This window comes from Fulmarus glacialis, unplaced genomic scaffold (assembly GCF_000690835.1).
Source record: "Fulmarus glacialis isolate BGI_N327 unplaced genomic scaffold, ASM69083v1 scaffold43857, whole genome shotgun sequence".
Lineage (NCBI taxonomy): Eukaryota > Metazoa > Chordata > Aves > Procellariiformes > Procellariidae > Fulmarus > Fulmarus glacialis.
Genome location: NW_009222131.1, coordinates 5,751 through 27,055, shown reverse-complemented (window position 1 = coordinate 27,055; position 21,305 = coordinate 5,751). Strand labels below are relative to the sequence as shown.

The 21,305-nt window shown below is 42.8% G+C and overlaps 1 protein-coding gene across 1 annotated transcript in view; it reads right to left on the bottom strand.

Annotated features, from left to right (window-relative positions):
* The window catches only part of ESYT3 (extended synaptotagmin-like protein 3), a 25,989-nt gene extending 5,689 nt beyond the window's left edge, over positions 1–20,300 (bottom strand). Inside the window, exons 1-15 of the mRNA XM_009581354.1 lie at positions 20,202–20,300; positions 19,594–19,670; positions 13,127–13,193; positions 12,424–12,513; positions 11,316–11,371; positions 8,395–8,515; positions 7,231–7,404; positions 6,618–6,700; positions 6,150–6,198; positions 5,405–5,494; positions 4,472–4,534; positions 4,309–4,377; positions 2,863–2,928; positions 1,395–1,481; positions 441–590 (exon numbers count right to left, since the gene is read on the bottom strand). Of these exons, the coding sequence (XP_009579649.1) occupies positions 441–590; positions 1,395–1,481; positions 2,863–2,928; positions 4,309–4,377; positions 4,472–4,534; positions 5,405–5,494; positions 6,150–6,198; positions 6,618–6,700; positions 7,231–7,404; positions 8,395–8,515; positions 11,316–11,371; positions 12,424–12,513; positions 13,127–13,193; positions 19,594–19,670; positions 20,202–20,300 (1,341 nt within the window). The remainder of the gene's footprint in view (positions 1–440; positions 591–1,394; positions 1,482–2,862; positions 2,929–4,308; positions 4,378–4,471; positions 4,535–5,404; positions 5,495–6,149; positions 6,199–6,617; positions 6,701–7,230; positions 7,405–8,394; positions 8,516–11,315; positions 11,372–12,423; positions 12,514–13,126; positions 13,194–19,593; positions 19,671–20,201) is intronic.
* Positions 20,301–21,305: the final 1,005 nt, after the last annotated feature.

Below are 21,305 nucleotides of genomic sequence, written 5' to 3'. Positions count from 1 at the left end.
AGCAGGAATCTGCCATTAGAGATGAAAGAGGCCTATGGGATTAGCTGTGATGTTCTCTTCCCTTGTCCTACTATGTCTGTATTTACCAGTGCCTAAATACTGATCCAGAACAGGATGAGAAAACAATTCCTAAGCATCAGTCTCTCTTACTGTTTAGCAGCTTTGATTTCCCCAGCTCAGACTTTCTCAGTCCAGCTCTTCATTGTCATGAGAAGACTTTCAGCAATCGCACTGCACTAAGTTTTAGGAAGCCGCAGGGATACCTCTCAGCTCCACCATGCACTCTTAATTGCACTTAAAGACCTTGTCACGCTTCTTCTTTCTACTCATCTGCGAAGCAAAGCTGCATTTCTCCACACCCACCTTTAACCTCTTTTGCCTGGTTAGAATTAGATGCTTCCGCTGGGGAAGCCGAGTGAATATGGTAAAGAATAACTTACCCGCAACACAAGTTTCATCTTAATGAAGCTGTCTGAATTGGAATGATCCAGCTGAAATCTCTGATCCAGAGTCATGTTTGGGTCCTTAAGTAAGTGGGACAGACACACCACTGAAGTTCCCAGGGCACTATCCCGATCCTTGTCTTTTATCTGGGGGGTAGGGGGAAGATTTTATTAGATGGCAAACTGGAAAGCATACCACTGGGAACAGCAAAGCAAGAAGGTATTTCAGACAGAGACCAAAATTAGCTTATTTACTTCAGGACATACTATCAAGTATGGTTACTTCCAAATGGGTGATGCCAATATTTCAGGAGTGTAACAAATTAGTATGTTTGGAATAAAAACCCCACCTCTAATTACGCAGAGAAGGAATTGCCTTAGCAGAAAAACTAGGCCCTGGGATTTACTTGACTTTCCTTACTTGCTCTGGGGAAAATGTCCCAGGCAGCTGGGATAACAACCGGTCTAAACCTTTACAAGCTTTTTAGGTAATAGTTTGTTTAGCCTATTTAACCTCAACACACCTTCTAAGTTCAAATCCACTTCTGTAGCTGAGTGAACAGCCATAGAACTGCAATGTATGCTAGTGAGATACAGGATTTCTTAACGAGCCAAAATACAAAGGTGAAGGCTGCGATTTCTAACAGCAAAATATTCATGGCTTTACTACACACAGACCTGTATAAAACCTCCTTTGCACTTTGCAGCCAGAAATGTCCCATGTTTTGAACTAAGATATTATGCGTTACATGATCCTGGAGCAAAGGTAGATACCAGCATCACCTAACAGAGAATCGCCTGTGCAACAACAGGTGCTTCTTCCACCTTTTAAGTAGGAGGACCCCAGTACAAGCACACAGAAACAACCAGCACTGAGATCACATCCACCGTAAAAGAGGTTTCTTCCTATGGATGTGCACTCGGTCTTCAAAAGAAAGGCTTTTCTCTCACCTCAACATGGAGTGACTGGGAATGAGCACTGTGGACAAAGAAGGTGAAAGCCTGGCCCCACGCGGGATCTTTGCTGAAATTGCAGGTCTGCAACAAGAAGATTGTGGCACACACGTTAGCTTATTCTGTAACCAGCAAAGAATACCATGCCACTGATCACCAGAGGGGGTCACGGTGACCCTCTTGTTTTATTCAGTGATGCTGCATCCCAGCTGTATGGAGAGTGAAATTTCCAGGTCAGAAGCATGCAGAAGCAAAGTCTCTGGCAAAACCAGGACAAGTTCTGTAGGGCGTGGAAATGCCAAAGAACAAGTCTGGCAAGCTGCAGTTGGCCCCAACCAGTGCTGCCTGGACCAGCAGTCTGCCTCACCTGCAGCGAGGCACCGCTCCCTCCCTCCCACCTCTCCACCCAGGGAGCCAGAGCACTGCTTCCAGCCTGCCAGCACCCAGAGCCAGCTCCCAAAGCTCCAGCAAGCTGGCGGGGAAGGGTAGGAAAGCTAGAGGGGCAGTTTGAGGGGTGCAGAACTCGTGGGAAGAGCAGGAGGGCACAGCTCCAGCGCCATCCACTTCAAGGATGAAAGAGCATGGAAAGCACCCGCGGGGGCTGTGGTTGAGGCTGCTCTGTAAACCAGCGGCTTCCGCCAGGCCACGAGTGCTGGCAGCAAGGGGAAAGGAGCAGGGGAAAGCTGGAAGTCTGACCTAGCTTGGGAGAGGCCGGTGATGTGGTGGGGAAAAGGGAACACCAAAAAAGATAAAAGTGCAAGCAGAACCCAATTTCTGGATGGAGCAGGTGGAAGAAACAAAGGAAAATAGGTGCCAATCCCATATGCCTGTGTGTAGCCAACAGGATTCATTCCCATTTATTGGGTGTCCAAAAGAACATAGGGCCGCCCTCATCCACATTCAGCTGCGGGGCAATAAACACGGCAGCCACTGGGAGGGCAGAACTCTGCTGTTGCTCACACTCATCAGGCAAAAGTAAATAATAAATAATGAAAAAGGAACTGAAAGTGAAGCGGAGGAGGTCTGGATACATCTTGTCCAGGTAAAAAAAATTCAGTAAAACTGTGAAACACAGGAGCCAGGAGACTCTCATGAGGGAACAAATGCCAGTTTGATGCAAATGACACTCTGCCCTGAGAAAGCATGAGCCAGATTGGAGACCTATCATTTTTTCTTCAACCCTCGTAGAACTAGAGTATCTTGACCAACATGACCTCATGGCGCTGAGCACAAAACCACACATCTGTACAGCAGGTGATCAGACACCTACTAATCAAGCACAACTCAGTGACACAGTGTTTCCACATGCTGGCTGACCCCCACCTCCCGGCCTCTGCAGCTATCACCATAACTACAGCTCTTCACATCAGCTTCACTAGTCCTACCCTTTCTAGGGGCTACTTGGAGATAGTCACCCATAAAATAGAAAGTATTTAAGGAAAGCAGAAGAGTCAAACAGCCTCACCTTGCTTTTCTGAGTCTTGTTTCCTACTGTGAGCAGGACAAAGGAGGAAGGTTCTCGTTCCATCTTCTGCCATTTAATACAACGAAAAAAAAAGAAAGCAGGGGAAAAAAAAAAAGAGACATTTATAGTTTACAGGAAGCAGTATCAAACAACTACTCTTACTTGAAATAAATTGCTGGAAAGCTCACAACAGTCTTCAGATGCACAACATCTGAAGAGTGCAGTACACAGAAAAGACTCCAGCCACAACACAGCACAGTCTTACCCTCTACTATCAAGAGTACACATTTAATGCAAAGTTTTACGCATTTAGGTTTCAATAGATGAGCAGTTAAAAATTTTTCAGAAGCTGGGAGGAAACAGAGAAGAGAGTTGAAGGCTCAGTGGGAAGTCTTCATAATTTCATTCAGGACCTGTATAAAACCTGAATGAAACCACACATCTGTACAGCAGGTGATCAGACACGTACTAATCAAGCACAACTCAGTGACACAGTGTTTCCACATGCTGGCTGACCCCCACCTGAATGAAACAGGACTCTCAGAATTGGTTTCTAATGCTCAGGACTTGCTGTAAAGCAGCTAGAAGCGAGTCTTTGGCATCAAGTAACAATTCCTTTCCGCAAGCAGTAATACTGAACCTCTTGTACTGTGCTTCTCTGCACTAATGCTATAGAAGTTAAGGCTGAGGATTTGGTCTTGGCACAACATTGTACACAAAGTGGATACAAAGAAGTGCAGAATTAAGGATTATTGAATGTGAGGTGTATCACAATGCTGGTAACTCATCTAAATTGTAAAGATTGCATTTAGGAGGGGAGCTACTCAGAGAGAATGTAAAGTTTTATCCATTGCTCAGAGCTCTGCTTGAGTGTAGCTTGTTTAGGAAAAAAGGGAGAAAGACATTCTTCCTTATACCCACCATTTACATGACAGTAGCAAAATGCAGTATTTGGGGGAAAAAGTAAACAGAAGCAAAGAGAGAGGAGGCATGAATGACAGAGTGGCTTCTGAATCCCTCTAAAACTGAGGGGGAAGGAATCAGATGGTCAGGCCTCCAATGGACAGGAAGATCACCACAAACAAGCATATTCCTCCCATCCCAATGTGGGAGGTCAAGCTGGAACAGCTCAGCATGGAAAGAACCCCTGCAGCAGCAGAAATTATAACATGACTTGGTCTGATGTCTGGAGGCTCTCTGTCCGAAGTATAAAATAAAAATAAAGACAACCCCACACGCAATGAAATATTTCCGTGCTGCATTCCCCCTTGGACCTCCGAGACTTTCACTGGGGTGGGCTTTCAATCATTATTTTGAACGCCTGGTCACTTAGATTCTGGCGGTGGAGGGATTATTTCTTTTTAACCACAGCTAGTTTCAGTTGCTACGATACTGCATAATCTAGAATGTTGTTTTGCAAGCATAGGAGAAGAATATAAATTTTACCTTGAGGTACTTGTTATTTTTGATCTTCTTTGCTCCACATTCACCATTTGAATACTCAAAGTGGTTTTTCTGAATTAGTGAGAGAGTATTTAAGAACAATTAATTTGTGGTCTTTAAAAAAAGGGTTAGGAGTGAAGGCTGCCTGCACGTGGCTTGTACTTACTGGAAGGTTGAAGGCGCTGTCCAAGTAGACTATCAGAATAGCTGTAGACAGACCCTTCTTATCCTGCGAAGGCCAGGAAAGATAAAACAAAACAAAACACAAGGTAGGCATGATCACCCATCAAGGACAACGTAAAGCACAACACAAATTCAAAGGACAGTTTCTGAAAGCTAAGCAGCTCTTCACTTTTCTCCTAAAACTTGCAATTTAGAAGATCACAAGCCAATACAGCATGACAGTTTTAAGCAGACCAGTAAGAAGAGGTGTAAGTCTTTTCAATTCACTGGCCTTAATGCTCTTCAATCTCTATAGTGCAGAACTGATTGGATTCCCCAGTGCAGCAATACACCTAAAAACATGCTTAACCACATACATCAACAGTGGTAATCCAGTGTCAGCAGAACAAAGCTTGGAAATAAATTTTATTTATTTCATGCAGTAGAACTCAAATGCTTTTGCTTGATTATGAAGAAACAGTATCCTTGGGAGATGGCCTTTACCCAAGCAGTTCTGCCGGTCAAGTAAGACACCATTTGGAACCACGGCCCTACCAAGCACCAGTGCTGCGTATTTGTCTATGACTAGTACAGGCTATAGACAGGGGTCCTACACAGATCCTAGATGAAGAGGGAAGGGAAAAAATATCAAATAAGGGAACTGTCAGAGGCCATTTTTCAGTGAGTCAAACAAAGCTTTGCTAATTCAAGCAAAAAGAGCTGCCAGATTTGAGTTACTCCTGAATTACCAAGGGACCTGGGGCAAGCAAACGCCCTTCCTCTTCAGGAGGGGCGGGGAGGGGGAAATCACATCAAAACTTTGTCAGACAAAAATAAACTCCCATGAGCTTGCCTGGGGTTCCTAATTTTACACACTCCTTTGTTGACCACTGGACAGGGATCAGAGCATCTGAATTCTTTAAGCAAATATACTGACCTCATGTAGCTTTTCTTGGTCATTTACTAGTGAAAGCCACTCCAGTTTTAAATGCAAGTGTCCACTTGCTGTCTTACTTAAGGGAAACCACTAAATGGAAACAACAAAGAGTAACTTGAGAACTGTGAGGCAGAATAATTTATATATATATGTTGCAGTCTCTGAGACTTACGTACAATAGACAATATGAATTGTAGTTTGAGTACCTTAGCTTGCATTTTTGACACTTAGACTGTAGCATGTCCATCTACTTAGAAACACAAGCCAGAAAAAATGAAAATAAGATAGCCATATACATGCAAAGCACAGGGATATTTCCAACCACTAGCAGCACAAGACAGGCACCCTGGCATTGTTTGCAGAGTGCTGGGTTGCAGGACGAACCACAATAAGATCGGATCATTTCTTCCCTCGGCAATCAGACTGCTTAACCAAACTTTATCGGTAGCCTTGTACGAAACATTTGGTACATACAGGACACGAGATATCAACACAAAATACCCCACTGCTGGCTCAGCATCACCTCAGAGCTGTCTGAGGTTGCCAGCTTGATTGTAAAAATTATTGTAATGGCTACTTTAAGTTTTCTGAGCAAAGGTATTTTCTTTTTGTGAAAATACCACAGTGCAAGCGTGCAAGGAAGCTTTAAGCACATAGAAACAATGTCGTAGCAGAGGGAGAGCACAAATGAGTACATGTAAGCACACACCACCAACCACATTTAGAAATAAGCTGTGATCTTTACCTCATCAACAGTTCTGTCATTCATTACATCCACTAGGCTTATAAGCAAGCTGAAAGACAAAAAGCAAACATTTCAGTGTATATTTAGGCATACAACATACTGGTGTTGGGGGAAGAAGAAACCACCACCAACTCATGCTCAAATCTGTTCCAAATAACAACTTTTCCGCATTACCTGTGTGCATGTGCACTGGAACGCACTTACACTTCTGAAGTCTCCCCCTTGAAGTACTTCCAAAACTAAAATAAATTTGAAGTAAATCTCAAGTCATGCAGTAACTATCACTTCTAATGGCTTCCTAGGATTCCCTGCAGGGGTTCAAAGTTAGTTGCACTAGGAACTAATAACCTGGTATCAATATCTGGACAAAGGGAACAGCTTCCTTCAATATTAAATTTCCGGTATGAATAACCTGGGTGTCCCACTGCAGAGGTTATTGGACTCCAAGCAAGGGTCATGCTAATTTACCTGCCCATAAAGTCATCTTTATCTGGATCTTCATCGTACAAGTCCACTTCTAAGTCCTGACCAGGCATTTCATGAACAACAAACTGGAGGAGAAAGAGGTATTTATTAAAAATAAAAAGCATTCACATAGGTTCATATAGGCTCAGGCCGTGGACAAGAACATGACACTTCACAGCTGTATAACACATTAAGGACGTTCCCTGCTGTTTCATGGCTAATTGCGTAACAAATACAATTGATATAGGTGAAAATATTTCAAAACCAGTTTGCTTGTTTTTGAACTACAAGTTAAACCCCTCAAACTGGTATCTCTAATAAGCGGAGAAGAATCAATGCTAGAGCAGGCTACAGCTGCACAGACTGCTGCACTGATTGATATTTAAAGCAGTGCTTTGCACCTCCTCCAAAAACCCACATATGTAAATCAGATCAACCTGAATGACATTTCAAGTTTGCAGTGTAAATTTGAACTTGTTTAAGGGACAGAAATGCCTCAATCAAGTAACAAGGAAGTCCACCTGCTCCAGTGCAGTCAGCTAAGAGAAGGTCCTCCAAGCACAGGGATGTAAACGGCTGTGCATCCTACAGATGGAAAGATCAAAAGATTCAGTACCTCAAATGTCTCATTCCAAATCGGATTAAGATCTCGGGAAACTGTCTTGCTTCGATACTGCACCGTGCCAATGCGAAGAAGAGCATACGGGTCAGACTTCCCTCTGATTGCACCAAGGAAACTGTCTTTCTGGACAAGGTTTTCAGCTTCTAGCAGATGAACCCTTATTACTCCCTGAATAAAATAAGATACAAAATTGGTCATGAAAATGCGATCTTTGGATAATTATAATATGCTACCTCCTAAAACTAGTTATTTCAGGCAGCAAGGGTAGTCACCATGACAGTTTTGCAGAGACATGTATTTTGATGCAGTATATTTCCAATGACAGCTGTATTAAAACACTTTTTCTACCATTTACCTAGAGAGAAAAAAAAAACCAACCTTAAACGGATACACAATCCAATCTAGATAATTGGGTAAGAAATATTCTTCAATTTGTTTTTAAATCAGAAACATACATATGCACACAGGATTACAGCCACAGTCAAATCAAGTGTAGAGTAAAGATCAATTCCCACTGACTGAAGAAGGAACTAAGCACCCATTGGCAGGTTCTTATTTTATTGCAGAGTGGCCATTCAACTTCAATTTGGTGATGCAAGTTTGCAGTAGGGAGCATCCCTTTGTCATTCATTTATATTTACCCTCATTAATGAGTGTATTAGGTATTTGATGTATGAAGGAGTCTGAAGATCTGAATATGTCAAGCATTTAGGAGATATGGTGTTGGTTTTTTTTTTCCTGAATTTTTTTCTGTAACAAGGATGTCACCTACTGAGCTCCCTATTTACACCCCTTCACAGCATTAGTAAAAAAATTATGTAGCCTGACACTCTTTGCTCATGTATTTACCTTCTCTAACTGAAGATCTGCGGTATTCTCAAATGAGACTAAAGGTTTAAATTGGTAAATGAGCTCAAGGTCTAAACAGACTTCTTATGCCATATATAGAGGGTAGGACCCCCCAGCCCACCCCCCATCCCCCAAATTATGAACTGTCCAACTTCTGCTTTTATATTTCTGAAATATTACCCACAGAAAGCCTACAATCCAGGTTGAAACAGCTAATGCAGGAACCTAAGACACTAAGCACGCACATTGCGGCAAACCCACACTCAGGTAGATTAACACCCTCCCACTGAAAAAAAAAAAACAACTCACGTGCGGGATAGGAAACCTCAAGTGGGCAATGTTCATGTTCTTTTTCAGAGGCACTGTGATCCTGTTCGGTAGAACCAGCCGAGCAGCAATGAAGTCTTGAATTAGCGAGTCTGACATTACACTGCAGGTGGGGGGAAAAAAGCAACCTAAATCTCTACAATCAATCACAATTTCAGTTAGAATGAAAGAATGAGGCACAGCAAAAAAATAGGCACTGCAAAATGAGTGATACTGCCCACCTTCCCCCAAAGAGTTATCAAGCATTGGAACAGGCTGCCCAGGGAAGTGGTTGAGTCACCATCCCTGGAGGTATTTAAAAGAGTGTAGATGTGGCACATAGGGACATGGTTTAGTGGTGAACTTGGCAGTGCTAAGTTTGTGGTTGGACTCAATGATCTTAAACATCTTTTCCAACCTAAATGATTCTATGATTCTATGAAAGAGCACCTATGGACAACTGCACACAGGCAGAAGAAACTCATGTTTGTGACATTTAGCTTAAAATAAGAGGAAACGGAGATGACAGTTCAACATCAGAACCAATCATGAACAGCCTCTCAAGATCCCCTTCAATCTAATTCCCTATCGTTCTGCACATAATCGCCATTGCCTTGTGGCACACACGATGCAAGTGCTCACTTGCACGTGGGGATATTCCAGTCTAGGGTTACTAGGGCTAGATGTGAATTTGGCTCTAGCAGGTTGTAAACGATGAATGGGAGCTTAGGCCATATTATGAGATCGTCACACACCCAAACAAGTCATACAAACTCATGTGCCTTCTGGGTTTTGTTGGGAATGCCAACACCAGATGGACAAGGTGAGGAGGGAATCAGGAATTTTCAGCATTTCACAGGGGGCTCAACATCTCAAGGTAGTTTGTTTTTAGACTTGGAACATGGCCCCAGCGCACACTGCTGTCTGATCTTGGCCACATGCTGAGACCTTACTGTAAAATGGAAGGAGAAGCCAGCCACATTCAAAACAAAATTAGTTTGGCTTTTTTTTTTTTTTTTTAAAATAGAAGACCAAGCAAAAGATGATGTTCTGTATCTTGGTATATTTTGCACTAAGAAGGAAAATCTTGTTTGAAGTAACCGGACCTTTGGCACACAGGAGGTCACACTGGCTGAACTGAGGGTATTGTCTTGGAGTTTAGGGAACTTTCCAGTCTAATTAAAACTTACACATTTTTAGCTTTTCAGTTTAAATCTTTTCTTTAGAATTGCTCTATTTGTATGGCAGGGACAACTAATTTGACCTATTTCTCCTGAGCAAGAAGTATATGGCTATCACAGACATCCAGAACTCTCCAGGTGATTAATGAGAAGATTTCAACATACTACTACAACTCGGCATTAGCAGAAGACAGTATTAAGAGGAAAACCCAAGAGCACCAAACATCTGAAAGACTTTCATCCTCTTGATAAATCTAGTGCTTATAAGGCAGCTTCTCAGAGTAAGACTGTGCAATAAAATTGTCACAGTTCACAGATGAGGCTGGATTCACACAGAAGGGAAGTCCTCTCCTACTCCAAATGTGAAATCGGGAGCCTGAAAGCCCTTGGTCAGGCTGTTGGCTTTCCTGTCAAAAAAACCCCACAGGAAGGTGACAGAGTTGTCCCTTCTCTCAAGTCTCAGGGTACACCCAACTAAACACAGCTTGTACATGAGGACAGACAACTGCATCCAGTTTCTTTACTCTCTTAAGTAAGCCTGATTCATCTGAAAGGGAGAGCTCTTGTTCAACCTGTACTTCAGCCTATTCACGGTCAGGCATGTTTTGCTCCCGGCTTTCATGTGCAGTGCTGATGAACAAGCAAGGGTTTCTGCGTTCAAATCCCTGTGAGAGAATCAGGGAGTGAAAATTTAGGACACCAAATTTGCACTTAATTATATGAGAGGCTGTGGGTTGGAACACCTACATACCTTCTCCCTGCAAAGATTAAGGAAACCACGTTAGAAAAGAACTGATTAATTCCTCTGATAAAAACTGGAGCTCTCCGGGCAAGCTTCAGGGCTAAAGGCCACTCTGGCCTCAAATTAAGAGAAAAAGAAAGCTTCCTCTCACTCAACATCAAAGGTCTTCAGAGGCTCTTTAATGCATAAACTGGCACCTAAAGTAGCCAGCCACTTTTATGAGTCTGCAAACCATGAGCTGCAGGGGAAAAGAGGGGAACAGAAGTGTCTGCATTTGCATTTAAAGGGAGAAAGGCAATGGCTGAGTACCAAATATATTTTGTTCTCGTGTAACAGAATTTTCTCCGTACACTAAGGAACAAGGACAAACTGAATCTCCAATCTGGAGAAACAGTTTGAAACTTACAATACTGAAAACGACTAAGATTTTCATCCTTGCTGTGCAAGTTTTATGTACAAGATCAACCCAAGAGGCATTGGGGAAGAGCTACATTTTCTGAAGAACCTAAAGGGTGAGCAGATGACACAGAAAGAGAAGAACATTTCTCCTTATAAATCTGGTGCAGTTTATCATGGATTGTATTTCAGTTCATCAGAGGGACTGCAACTCTGTGATATCTAGTCTTTTTTCACTTTAAGGTAAATAACATAAGCACAGACTGCCTGTCACCTAGGTCTGCTCATCTACCTTTATAAGTAACTGGCACATGGGAAACAGAAGGGCTCATGTTTTAATTTATAGATGATTGTAGTTTTGGGGATTTGCCATTTCCATCCTAAATCCCAAACGCAATGAAGTGATTGAAGCAATTTTGACAGAATGTAAAAAGCACCTTCCTCAGGTTTTGCAAACTCTACAACCAGATATAATGGCATGAGTATCAGCGTAACACCTTTTACACACCACTCTTGAGAATAACTTTGATGATTACTGGAGAAAGCCATCCCAACTTCCAAAGGCTTTCTAAAGAAGAATAAAGTGAAGCAAAACAGACACTCACTTAATCCCTGGGACATCCAGGAGATTGCTCATGCCCGCCCAGTTGATTTCCAAGTGCTACAAGAAGATCAGGGAGAAAAATGATACAGGACCATTAAAATTTATTTCAGAACAAAGGTAGAATTTAAAGGGGAAGCAAGTGCTTCTAAAACAAAGCCAGCTGTTTAAAGAAAGTAAAACCTGCACCAGTAAGTGACTGCACCTATACATTAAAACCAAGAGCTGGTAGCAATTCCCTTACCTATTTTACCTGCCATACCTGAAATGAGGGTATCACTGGGACTTATCCTGCAAGCACAGGGAAACACAGCATTCATCCCCTAGCAGATGCCCTGGGGTCATGCGTAGTAAATCCAACAGCTCTACCTAGACTTTGAAGTTGTTTCCTCATCCTTTCACTTAGGGGTTGGCCTGTGCCCTAAAGCAGGGGGATTTACAAACACCACCTGACTTCAGGAGTCTGTATTTCTATTCACACAATAAACAAAATTTTTTTTCATGTACTAAAATAATGCTACTACATCTAAACACAAAACCACCTCATCCAAGATAAAAATGTATGACTTCCATGAACTCAAGCAGAGGATAACCCACAAGCAAGCAAAGCTGTGTGCTATAAGATACCTGGTTCTTACAAGACTAGAAGGTTTCTCATATTTTATTAAACCACAATTCATCTACAAAGCACATGACCTTAAACAGGCAAGCTTTCAAAGCGCGACCATGACTGAATGGTCCCCAAGATGACTGCGTTTAAAATCTACGAACGGGAAGATTTAAAATGTACCTGCCAGGAACCTTGCAGCAAAGGCCTAGGAAATGGCTCCTGTGCTGTCACCATTGTAAAGTCCTCCCATTCTTAGAGTGAAGCAAATAACTTTTTAGGCACTACTACAAAAAAGTAGGGCAAATTCATTCCTTTCCTCTTGGAGTTCAAGAGGAGCATTGAACAATCAGGAATTTGCTATTCAAACACCTGCACTGTGAGGCATTCACAGTTATGCAGTTTGGGTTACCAGTGATGGACAGCTTGCGTCACTCACTGAAGACCTATCCACGCATTAAGACAGACCAAGAAGGCTGCAGAGTGCAGTTCACTACTGACTCACCGGTTTCTGCATAAAAAACAAGGTCACCGCTCCAATAAAAGGTGCATCGGTCAGAAGAGGTTCCAGTATCACCCGCAATGTCCCATACAACTGCAAACAAGGAAAATTGAGTCTGAAGGTACTCTCAGGATGCAGTTTCAAAACTGTGAGCTTTTCAGTGATGGAGATAATTTTAAAAATCATACTTGAAGTCATTTTATTTAGAATTTAATAACAACAACAACCTCCTCCCCTCCCAAACCATTGCTATTGATATCAGGCAATGCTTTCTAAGTTTGTGGAGTCTGTCTGCAATCCTGACTGCCATACAATGGAATGATCTGTCTATTAGCTTTCAACATTGTAAGAACAGGTTGTTGGTCTAATTTACCCCAGTTTATGAACACCCTGGCAGAACTGGCTCTTTTGGAGTTCTCTGCCAACATGCCCCCTCTCTGAACTCCAGTGACAGAAGCTGGCCCACACGAGCTCGGTGCTCTAGCACTGACCCTCTTTAAGAGTCACACTAAGAAGCTTAAAAGTGGTATTTAGGTGCCTTCCATGGAAGGCATCATTTCCCCAGCCAAAACACAAGGAGATAAAGCCAATCATTCCAAGCCTGCTAGTTGGTGGTTTCTCAGTTAAGTGTCATGACCTCCCCATTGGGACATGCTACCTCCTGCCACACACAGCCTTGAACAGACAACGTTAGCGCTGCACGCACCTGTACACCTTTCACTCCAAGATTAAATTTCGATATGTCCATGTGAATCTCACAGTCCCCTATGTAACTGAAAGAAAATTCTCACGTTACTCCACAGTTTGCAATAGTCCAATAAGAAATTTTGGGCTGTACAGAGTATAAATGAAATTAGTTTAATGATTGACAACATGACCCCACAGGCAGAGAGGGATTTTTTGAGCAACTGAAAAGGGAAAGTTCAGCACATTGAACAAGGGTCAGATCTTCATAAGAGAAAGCCTGCAGTCAGCTGGGATATTGATCTACCTGCAAAATGTCAAAGCAACATCTGTATTTCAAGGTTACTCTTCCATTCTTAAGACTGGCAGATGGCTGAGGCAAGCTTGCTCCAAGGAGGGGATCAACAGGCTCATTCAAAATTCAAGGTCACAGCAATTGCCCTCTTGCTCCCTTCTCTGCCAAAGGCCTGATCCCACCTGACAACCTGGTGACCCAGCTCCCAATCTGATGCAGAGTCACCCTGCCATTACATATGGAATTCTCACCTTGCCCACAACCAAAAAGCCCATAGATCACCCTTGCCCACAACCCAAAAGCCCACTTGAAGGACGAATTCATCACTAAAAATAACCTGGTTTCCTTGAGGCTGAATTAAAAGACGACTTAGATCAGATTTTGGTCAGTTGCCATGGAGAACATCAGGCTTTAAATAAAACAAATGCCAAGTCGGTACTTCCGCAATTTGGAAACCACCTTAGACTTTAATAAAAGTACAAACACCACCTTATGCAGAAACCAATAGCCACTCCCCAGGGAGCAGAACCTAGCAGATTTGTTGATGCCTCTGGCAGAAAACAATTGAAGGGAGCTACCAAGTTCCCTTTCAGTCCTCTGAGAAATAGCTCTTTTTGGATACAGACGCACAAATACCCTGCAGGTAAAGCAGGGTGTAAAGGTACCGCAGCACAGTGAATGTGCTGTGCTTGCCGTCTGCATGCATAATTTTACCCCATAATCAAAGAAAGGACAAGATTTTTGCTCTGACCACATGTATATGGGCAAATAGTGCTGCAGTTGCCACTAATTCACACTTTATTTTGCAGATTCCTTCCCCCCAAAAAAAACCTGCCAAGAATGCGTAACCCTGTGAATTTGTCTCCATTTTTGCAAGCAAAGTTCTTGAATATTTGTTTACAGATAGTCACTTAACAGAATTTAAAAAGCTCGTAACACACGAATTAAAGCCTTTAATGTTAGAGCATTCTCATTTCTTAAATAACCAACCTCACAGGCCATGCCAAAATTAACACAATCTTCCTTATAAACTAGTCACATAATTACACAAACTTATTTTTACGTTTATTAATTTCTACAATTTTGACATTATCTTACAGCTCATTACACTGGGTGCTTATAGAGCTTTGTCACAATAAAAGTCTAAATGAGAAGCCAAAATTAGTTCCCCAATTTGCAGTAATTAATCCAAGAGGATTTAATTCAGCTGTTGCCAGTGTCCAACACAACAAATAATAGTTGTGGTGTTTCAATTTACAACCTTTACGCCTTTCCACACAGTCAAAAACTCTTTCCACCCAGTCCTAGATGTCTCATTTCTCTAGTAACACTTCAATACATGCAATCATGTTTTAGACTCTAGATGTCAGAGAAGTCTTTATCCCTTTTATCAGAGCCTGAGCCTTTAATTATCCTTAAGTCTGCTTCATATAGGCATCACCCCCATGCCAGGATGCTTGGTAGAAAGGATGCACTCTTTGTTTATTAGTTTTACTCCTCATTTCCAGTCCCAGCTGCTCATGCTTTTGTCTGTCCCATCCGCTCAGTGTAACCTTGCTGCGCTCTCTGCTGTCCTCCCCCAGCCCAGCGTGTAGGGCTTCCTTTGCCACTCTGCCGCTATCCACAGGACCATGCTTTACCCACCTGCGAAGGGTGGAAGAACCACCCGTTTCTCTCCTAAACCACCTATTGCACAAGGTGATGCAGATAAGCATGCCTGTGCCATGGATGAGAACTGGAGAAGCTTGTACAAGTGCATGTACCTGTATCTCTTCTGTACTTGGGTGGAAAAGCTGGGTCCAGTGTTTATGACACAATGGCAATCCATTGGCTGAAGGCAGGGATGCTGCAAGAGCACAAACTGACAAGTTTGACTAACCTGCATGTCTACGTATCCCTTTAGAAAAGGCACGTGTAATTCTCCCCCTGTAAAGTAACTCTTCATGGGCCCCATCTTCTCACTGGCCTGCATGCTAAAAGCCCCCTTTGGTCCAGCCTTCTCAAGAGCTTTGTAAAGCAGACTACTGCTTAGTCTGCCTGACTTTGGACTCCGGTAAATGAGCAAGCAGTATTAGACAAATAAGGGAGACAAGAAAACGTAACCAAGTACCACAGAGTATGAGAAAAACCAGACCACCTCTGCTTTTCCCCTTTGCCTATCCAGTCAGGCTCCTGAGGGCAAGCATTCCTTTCCTGCTCGAGACTGACAAGTTTCCAAAATGCTTTTAGTTTCTTGTAAGATCCTACAAACGCAGTTAACCCAAACTCCACCAAAGCTCAAAGAATTGTTGCACACTTCTTTTGACTACTTTCTCCAATTCTGCACTAGATGACAGAGACTGTCCTTCCAGATTTGAAAACTTGCCAGTTAGGAAGTCCAGAGATTGTCTTTTAAGAGTAAATTGCAATGCGTACATTTTTTTATACATATTCGTTATTACACTATTCTTCTATGACATCTCATGTACTGTAAATGCCACAGAAGAGCACAGAAGTGAAAATTCAAAACATTTCCAATGAAAAATGATTATCAGTACTAAATCAGATTAATAGGAAGCAACTGGCTTGCAAGATACTCATCTAGGAGGTAAGAGTGCCTTCAAATACTTTGAAACTCTGATGATATAGCCAATTATTACATGGCTACACAGCAGCTCAGGCAATTGCAGAATTAGTGGGAAGAAAAGCAGCTGTAGGAGGGCAAGTGGCTGCACTTGAAAAGTTCCCATTTTGAAAAATGCAGTTTTGGAGAACATTTCTGGAATGCTTTGACATTAATTCATTTGGAGAATGCAACTGTCAGCTCCCTATGCTCAGGGGACAGATTCATGATTTAGATCTAGGGCAAATTGTTTGGAGATCCCAGAGTATTGCCGTTTATTTCCAGCTGGGATCTCATATTTCAGATTTGGGGATTTCAAATCTCAATCTGTTGGGGATCTCATATTTCATTTAGCCACTGCAAGAACCCTGATACTTTCTTATGTGTCACGTGAAAGCTGTAGATCAGGTATATTTGCACTGGAAAGCAGATACACGAACAGAATACAGACACCAGGACCTTCAGACAGAAATTTGACAAACTTTGTCTGTTCAGAAGACCTGAAGGTAAGCAGTGATTATCCCAACATTTCTGTTCAGTCCTATAAACTGTGACAAAACTTACACAATTTACACCAATTGGGTGCACCATCTCAGGGACCGAGCAAAAGATACTGAAAAAAGACTTATAGCCTCCTTCCTTGCCTTTGCCAAAAGGTCTCTGTGCCTCACAAGGAATCACCTCTGAGCCTTGGTTTTCCTGCCAAAAACTCAAGTATAGTCCTTTCACGTGGGACAGTCAAGACTGTAATGAGACAGTGTTCTACATAACCATTCCCAATGCTCTGATGCTACGGACATGTAAGCTGTTGTTAACAGATTTAATTAAAGCAGCTTCTCAAGTTCCTTTTGGTAACTCCATGCAATACCAGATCTACTGCATCACTGGCTCTGCTGACAGGTACTGCCCATACAAGTAAGGGACCTCTAAGTGCTATTTTTCACAGTTCCCAAGCAAAGGATGCAATTTGTGATATCACATCACAAATTTAACGCAGAGGAAAGGAAGCTCTTCTTCACACGGCACAGACCTGAACCACAGCATTCAGCACCATATAATGTTATGGAGATGAGGAGCACAGATTAAACAAAACACTTGATGGACCATATGTCTACAAGCGGCTATTAAAACTGCACAAATGATACCATACAGACCACAAAGGAAGGCTAAGAGGGAACGTTTTTTTCTACTCCTGCCCTTTTCCTGTGTTTTTCCCTGGCCAAGTCAAAGACTCTGGGCTTCAGAGACAGTTGCCTCCTTGATAAAACTGGAGGAAAAAAATCCCTCCTCCTGTACTGCTGTGAGACTGAAAGCAAGAAGCATTTACAGAGCATGCTGAGATTTCTGGATGCCAGACACTGCCTAACACAAAGGGTAACTCAACACTGGAGCGGGGCAGAGGTGCTGCCAAGGCAGGAGTGCTGTCCACCAGGATAACAGCACCCTGCGTGAAGCGGCTGCTCGGCCTTCCCTGCTGCAGCCGTCCTAGTCAGTGCCACATGCAGCAGTGAGCCAGCCAACAGGCCACGCTCACGTGGGTTTACCAACTAGGGAACTCCCACAAAATTACAGCTACCAAGCACCAAGGCAAAGGAGTCATGTTTATAACACGCAGACACGCTAATCCTTTAATGTTCACTGCAACATAGCTACGCTTCTCTGAAGCCTAACCCAAGAAAGGGAAGTCAGTCACTGTGGTCTCAGCATTGTAAAGTGCACCACACTTGCCACCCACAGCACATCACTCTCTTCTCCAGAGCTGTGATGCCAGGACGCAGCTCTGTGGACAGATCCAGCCATTTAAACCTCACCAGCATGCAGCGACCAAGAGGTAGTGCAAAGGGCAGCAGCCGCACATGGGGGAAGCTCAAGTCCATTTTCTCTAAGCAGCTCTTCTCCCAACACCAGCTGCACTAGTGCAGACATTCACTGCTATTCACGTAGCTAGGAGAGCCTATTTTGTAACGGGGGTTTGCCTCACTCCAAAAAGTGGAGATTGCCCATTTCTTCGATTAAAGGAAAAAAAAAAAAAAAAAATGTTCCTTTGGCAATCCAGAAAAGGCAGGTAAATAACACCACTGCTCATAGATTTGCTTCTCCCCATCCCTGGAAGTAATACGCTACCTCTTGCGGACTCTGTACAATGCACAATGCCCAGCTTAATTGCAGAAACTGATGTTAATGTATTAACATAAAAGAAGCTGGGTCCTTAACACAGCCCGGGAGAAGAGACCCCCATCAGAGAGACAAGGTAGTCTGAACAGTCCTGAGTGAACACAGAAAATACTTGGGTTATCAGATGACAGTTCAGGTTAAGTTATCATCAGGATGAGGAACAGAAGTGTTTGGCCAGTTTGGAGATGCTGATGGGTCTGCCAGAGGGACAGGAATGAGGAGGTGGGGGAATCCCTCTGCACATCTGAAAATGTGTATGTGGGAGAAGCAGCCTGGAGAAGTAGTTTAACAAAGAACAGCAGCAACCTCCTGCAGAGCCTTAAAGGCATCAAATCCCTCGATCTCAATGTGGAAAGCACGAATTATTTGCCAAAGGCCCTAAAACTGGTCTGGCTATTACAAAGAGCACTTCGCTGACAGCACTGAAGCACAGCATGTTCCGGCTGAAAATTAAGCATGTCATTTTGCAGGGAGTGATGGTGCTCTGCCAGGGCTGGGGATGCTGCCATGCCATTGCCACATTAAGCAGCAGGCACAGTTCTGAGCAGCTCTGTGCTGTTGCCAAGACGCTCCGTAATTTCACACTGCTTTTTCCTGGCACTACCATGAAGAAAAGCCATTTAAATCAGGCAGCTCAATCGCCCACTAAACATACAGAGCTACAGCAGCATGCAAGTGGTATTTCCCCCAGTAATTCCATTCCCCAGGCTAAACCAGGAGAGAATCTAACTCTGCAGTGGCTCTGATGTTAACAAAACACACAAGCTCATTCAAAACAGCCTGGGAGGTATCAAGCGTTTTATCTAATTTTGTTGTTGTTGTTGTTAACAGAGCTAGAGGCAGTTTTCTGCTCAGAGAACAGCTGTAATCAAAAAAAGCAAATGTGTTGGGTGGCACATGGAACAAATGGTGAGTAAAACAAGAGGATTAATCTAGGGGAAGGAATTAAAAAATAAATAGCGCAAGTAGTTCTGGAAGAACTGGAGAGGTTGGACTGAAGAGGAACCATAGTGGGGCAAGCCAGACAAAGCACCTCCACGCCTGAGAGCTGTCAGAGCTGTCAGAACAGGAAATACAGTTCCAAAACTTGGGTTCTTACTGCCATGAATGGCAAAGCCAAGGGACACATTCTTATACCCATGGCAGCAGTGATGGGCCAGAGTAGGTAACATTTAGACCTGTGTAGGTGACACTGCTTTCTAACTTAAAGGTTGATGCACAACATCTCACTTCTGTATGTACTGAGGACATCAAGCTGGGCGACAGATTATCTCATATCATTCTAGGTTGATGTAAGAGAAGGACCTCTCCACTTCATGCTGATCTTAGTGGACCAGTCCAGTGTGACAACTCACACATAGGTGTCAAATGGGCAGTGAGTCAAGAACCATCTACATAATCAATGATGCAATGTTACCATATCTGCAGGTCTAGGATAACTTGTCTCCTATCGATTTCTTTGGTGTAGGCTTTTATTCCATTGATTCTAGGGCACTGAAATAAAGACAAACAAGATACGACATAGTTAATATCTTTCAAGTTAAGCCCAAGTGAAAAGTCCTATTCACTTCAATTGAGTACAGAAGCATTCATTAAAGACTTTGCACAACTGCATGTAAAGTACGAGTAAACCACACAAGTTTTTCCCTTAAAGAGGTAGTGCGAACAGCCTTGGCAGTCCTCAAATATAGGGCTGGTTGCAAGTAGCCCATGCCGCAAGCCTTAGGAAGCACTGAAAACTCCTGTCACAAGGGTATAACAAAAAGAAATGTGGATACATGCCCCTTTTTCTATCTCCGGTCCCACGATACTGACAGTTGGTGGAAAGGGATGTGTGTGTCTCCTATACGATCTTTCCTTCACACTCAAGTCAACATGAGGAGGGAACAAAGGAGGCTGCAATGTTGTACCAATACCATTTTGTTAAAGACTCAGAGTTATTTAAGAGCTGAACATCAGACTCCCCTTGCGTCTGAACTTTTCAGAAAAGACTGAACTGCAAGTGTTGCAAAGGATTCACACTACCTTCTCGCCAAAGTGGATCTTGGTGAAGGTGCATGTTTTCAAATGTACATTCTTTGCTCTGATTTTTGGTTCAAGAACTTCTTTAAATGTTTTTTCCATGATTGTCCCAAAGTATGGCCAAGCCTGTACAAGGACCTAAAGAACAGCAAAAGCGGAAACACACTGAAGATTCTTTGTGTAAGATACCTTTTGTTGAGAAACAGACACACACGTTACAGAACACCTCGCTATTAATGTCTGTCCTTTTAAAATACCAAGTCACACTTGTGCTCTTAAGTCATCCCTATGGAAGGATCCATCTCAGTTCCTCAGAAAAGGAATTTGTTTGAGGAACTGAAGGGTGAGTTTTCAGCACCACAAGAGTCTATTGACTGCTTCTAACCACAGGGGCTGAGCCAGCAAAGCCCAGGGTTAAAGTCTCTAAAGCACAATAGTCCCTAATTACTCTAAAGTGTCACAAAGTTCCCTGGAGTTAGGTTTATTTAGAGAGGAGTGAGATGAGCTTTTAATCAAAAAGAAAGTTTGCTAAAAAGAAAAACAGGATAGTTACTGGATGCTAATTTGCAAGTTCAGCTGTTTTGCTTTGAATTACAGAGTCCAGTCCCAGTGACAGCTTGTCTACACCTGCTGATGGGAGCACCTGCCTCTGAGCTCTCCAGGAACCTCTCTGGTAAGAGGAGATGCCACTACTTTTGCTAAAATAATAATAATACATACACACACATGTATATACACATACACATATATATACATCTATATATATACACACATACACACACACACTTGCTTTTTTATTTTCATCTCAGAATGAAGTGTTGTGGTCAAATTCATCAAACCTGTATCAACCAGGCACACATTCGGCTCTCACCAAAACCTCAGTGGGAACTCTATACTTAAGTGGCTCCAAGACTTAAGTACAGACACTGACATGATTGAGCCCTATTGTAGTGACTTTGTAATTTTCTCAGACTTGACCCACAGAATTTGTGCTGTGATGCAGGTCAGAGCAGATGGCCTCACAAACTGGAGTTCAGAGCTCCTCACCTTGTTCAGCCACTCCACTCGTTCAACATCAGGGAAGTGAACCTGGATGCAAAGAAAAAT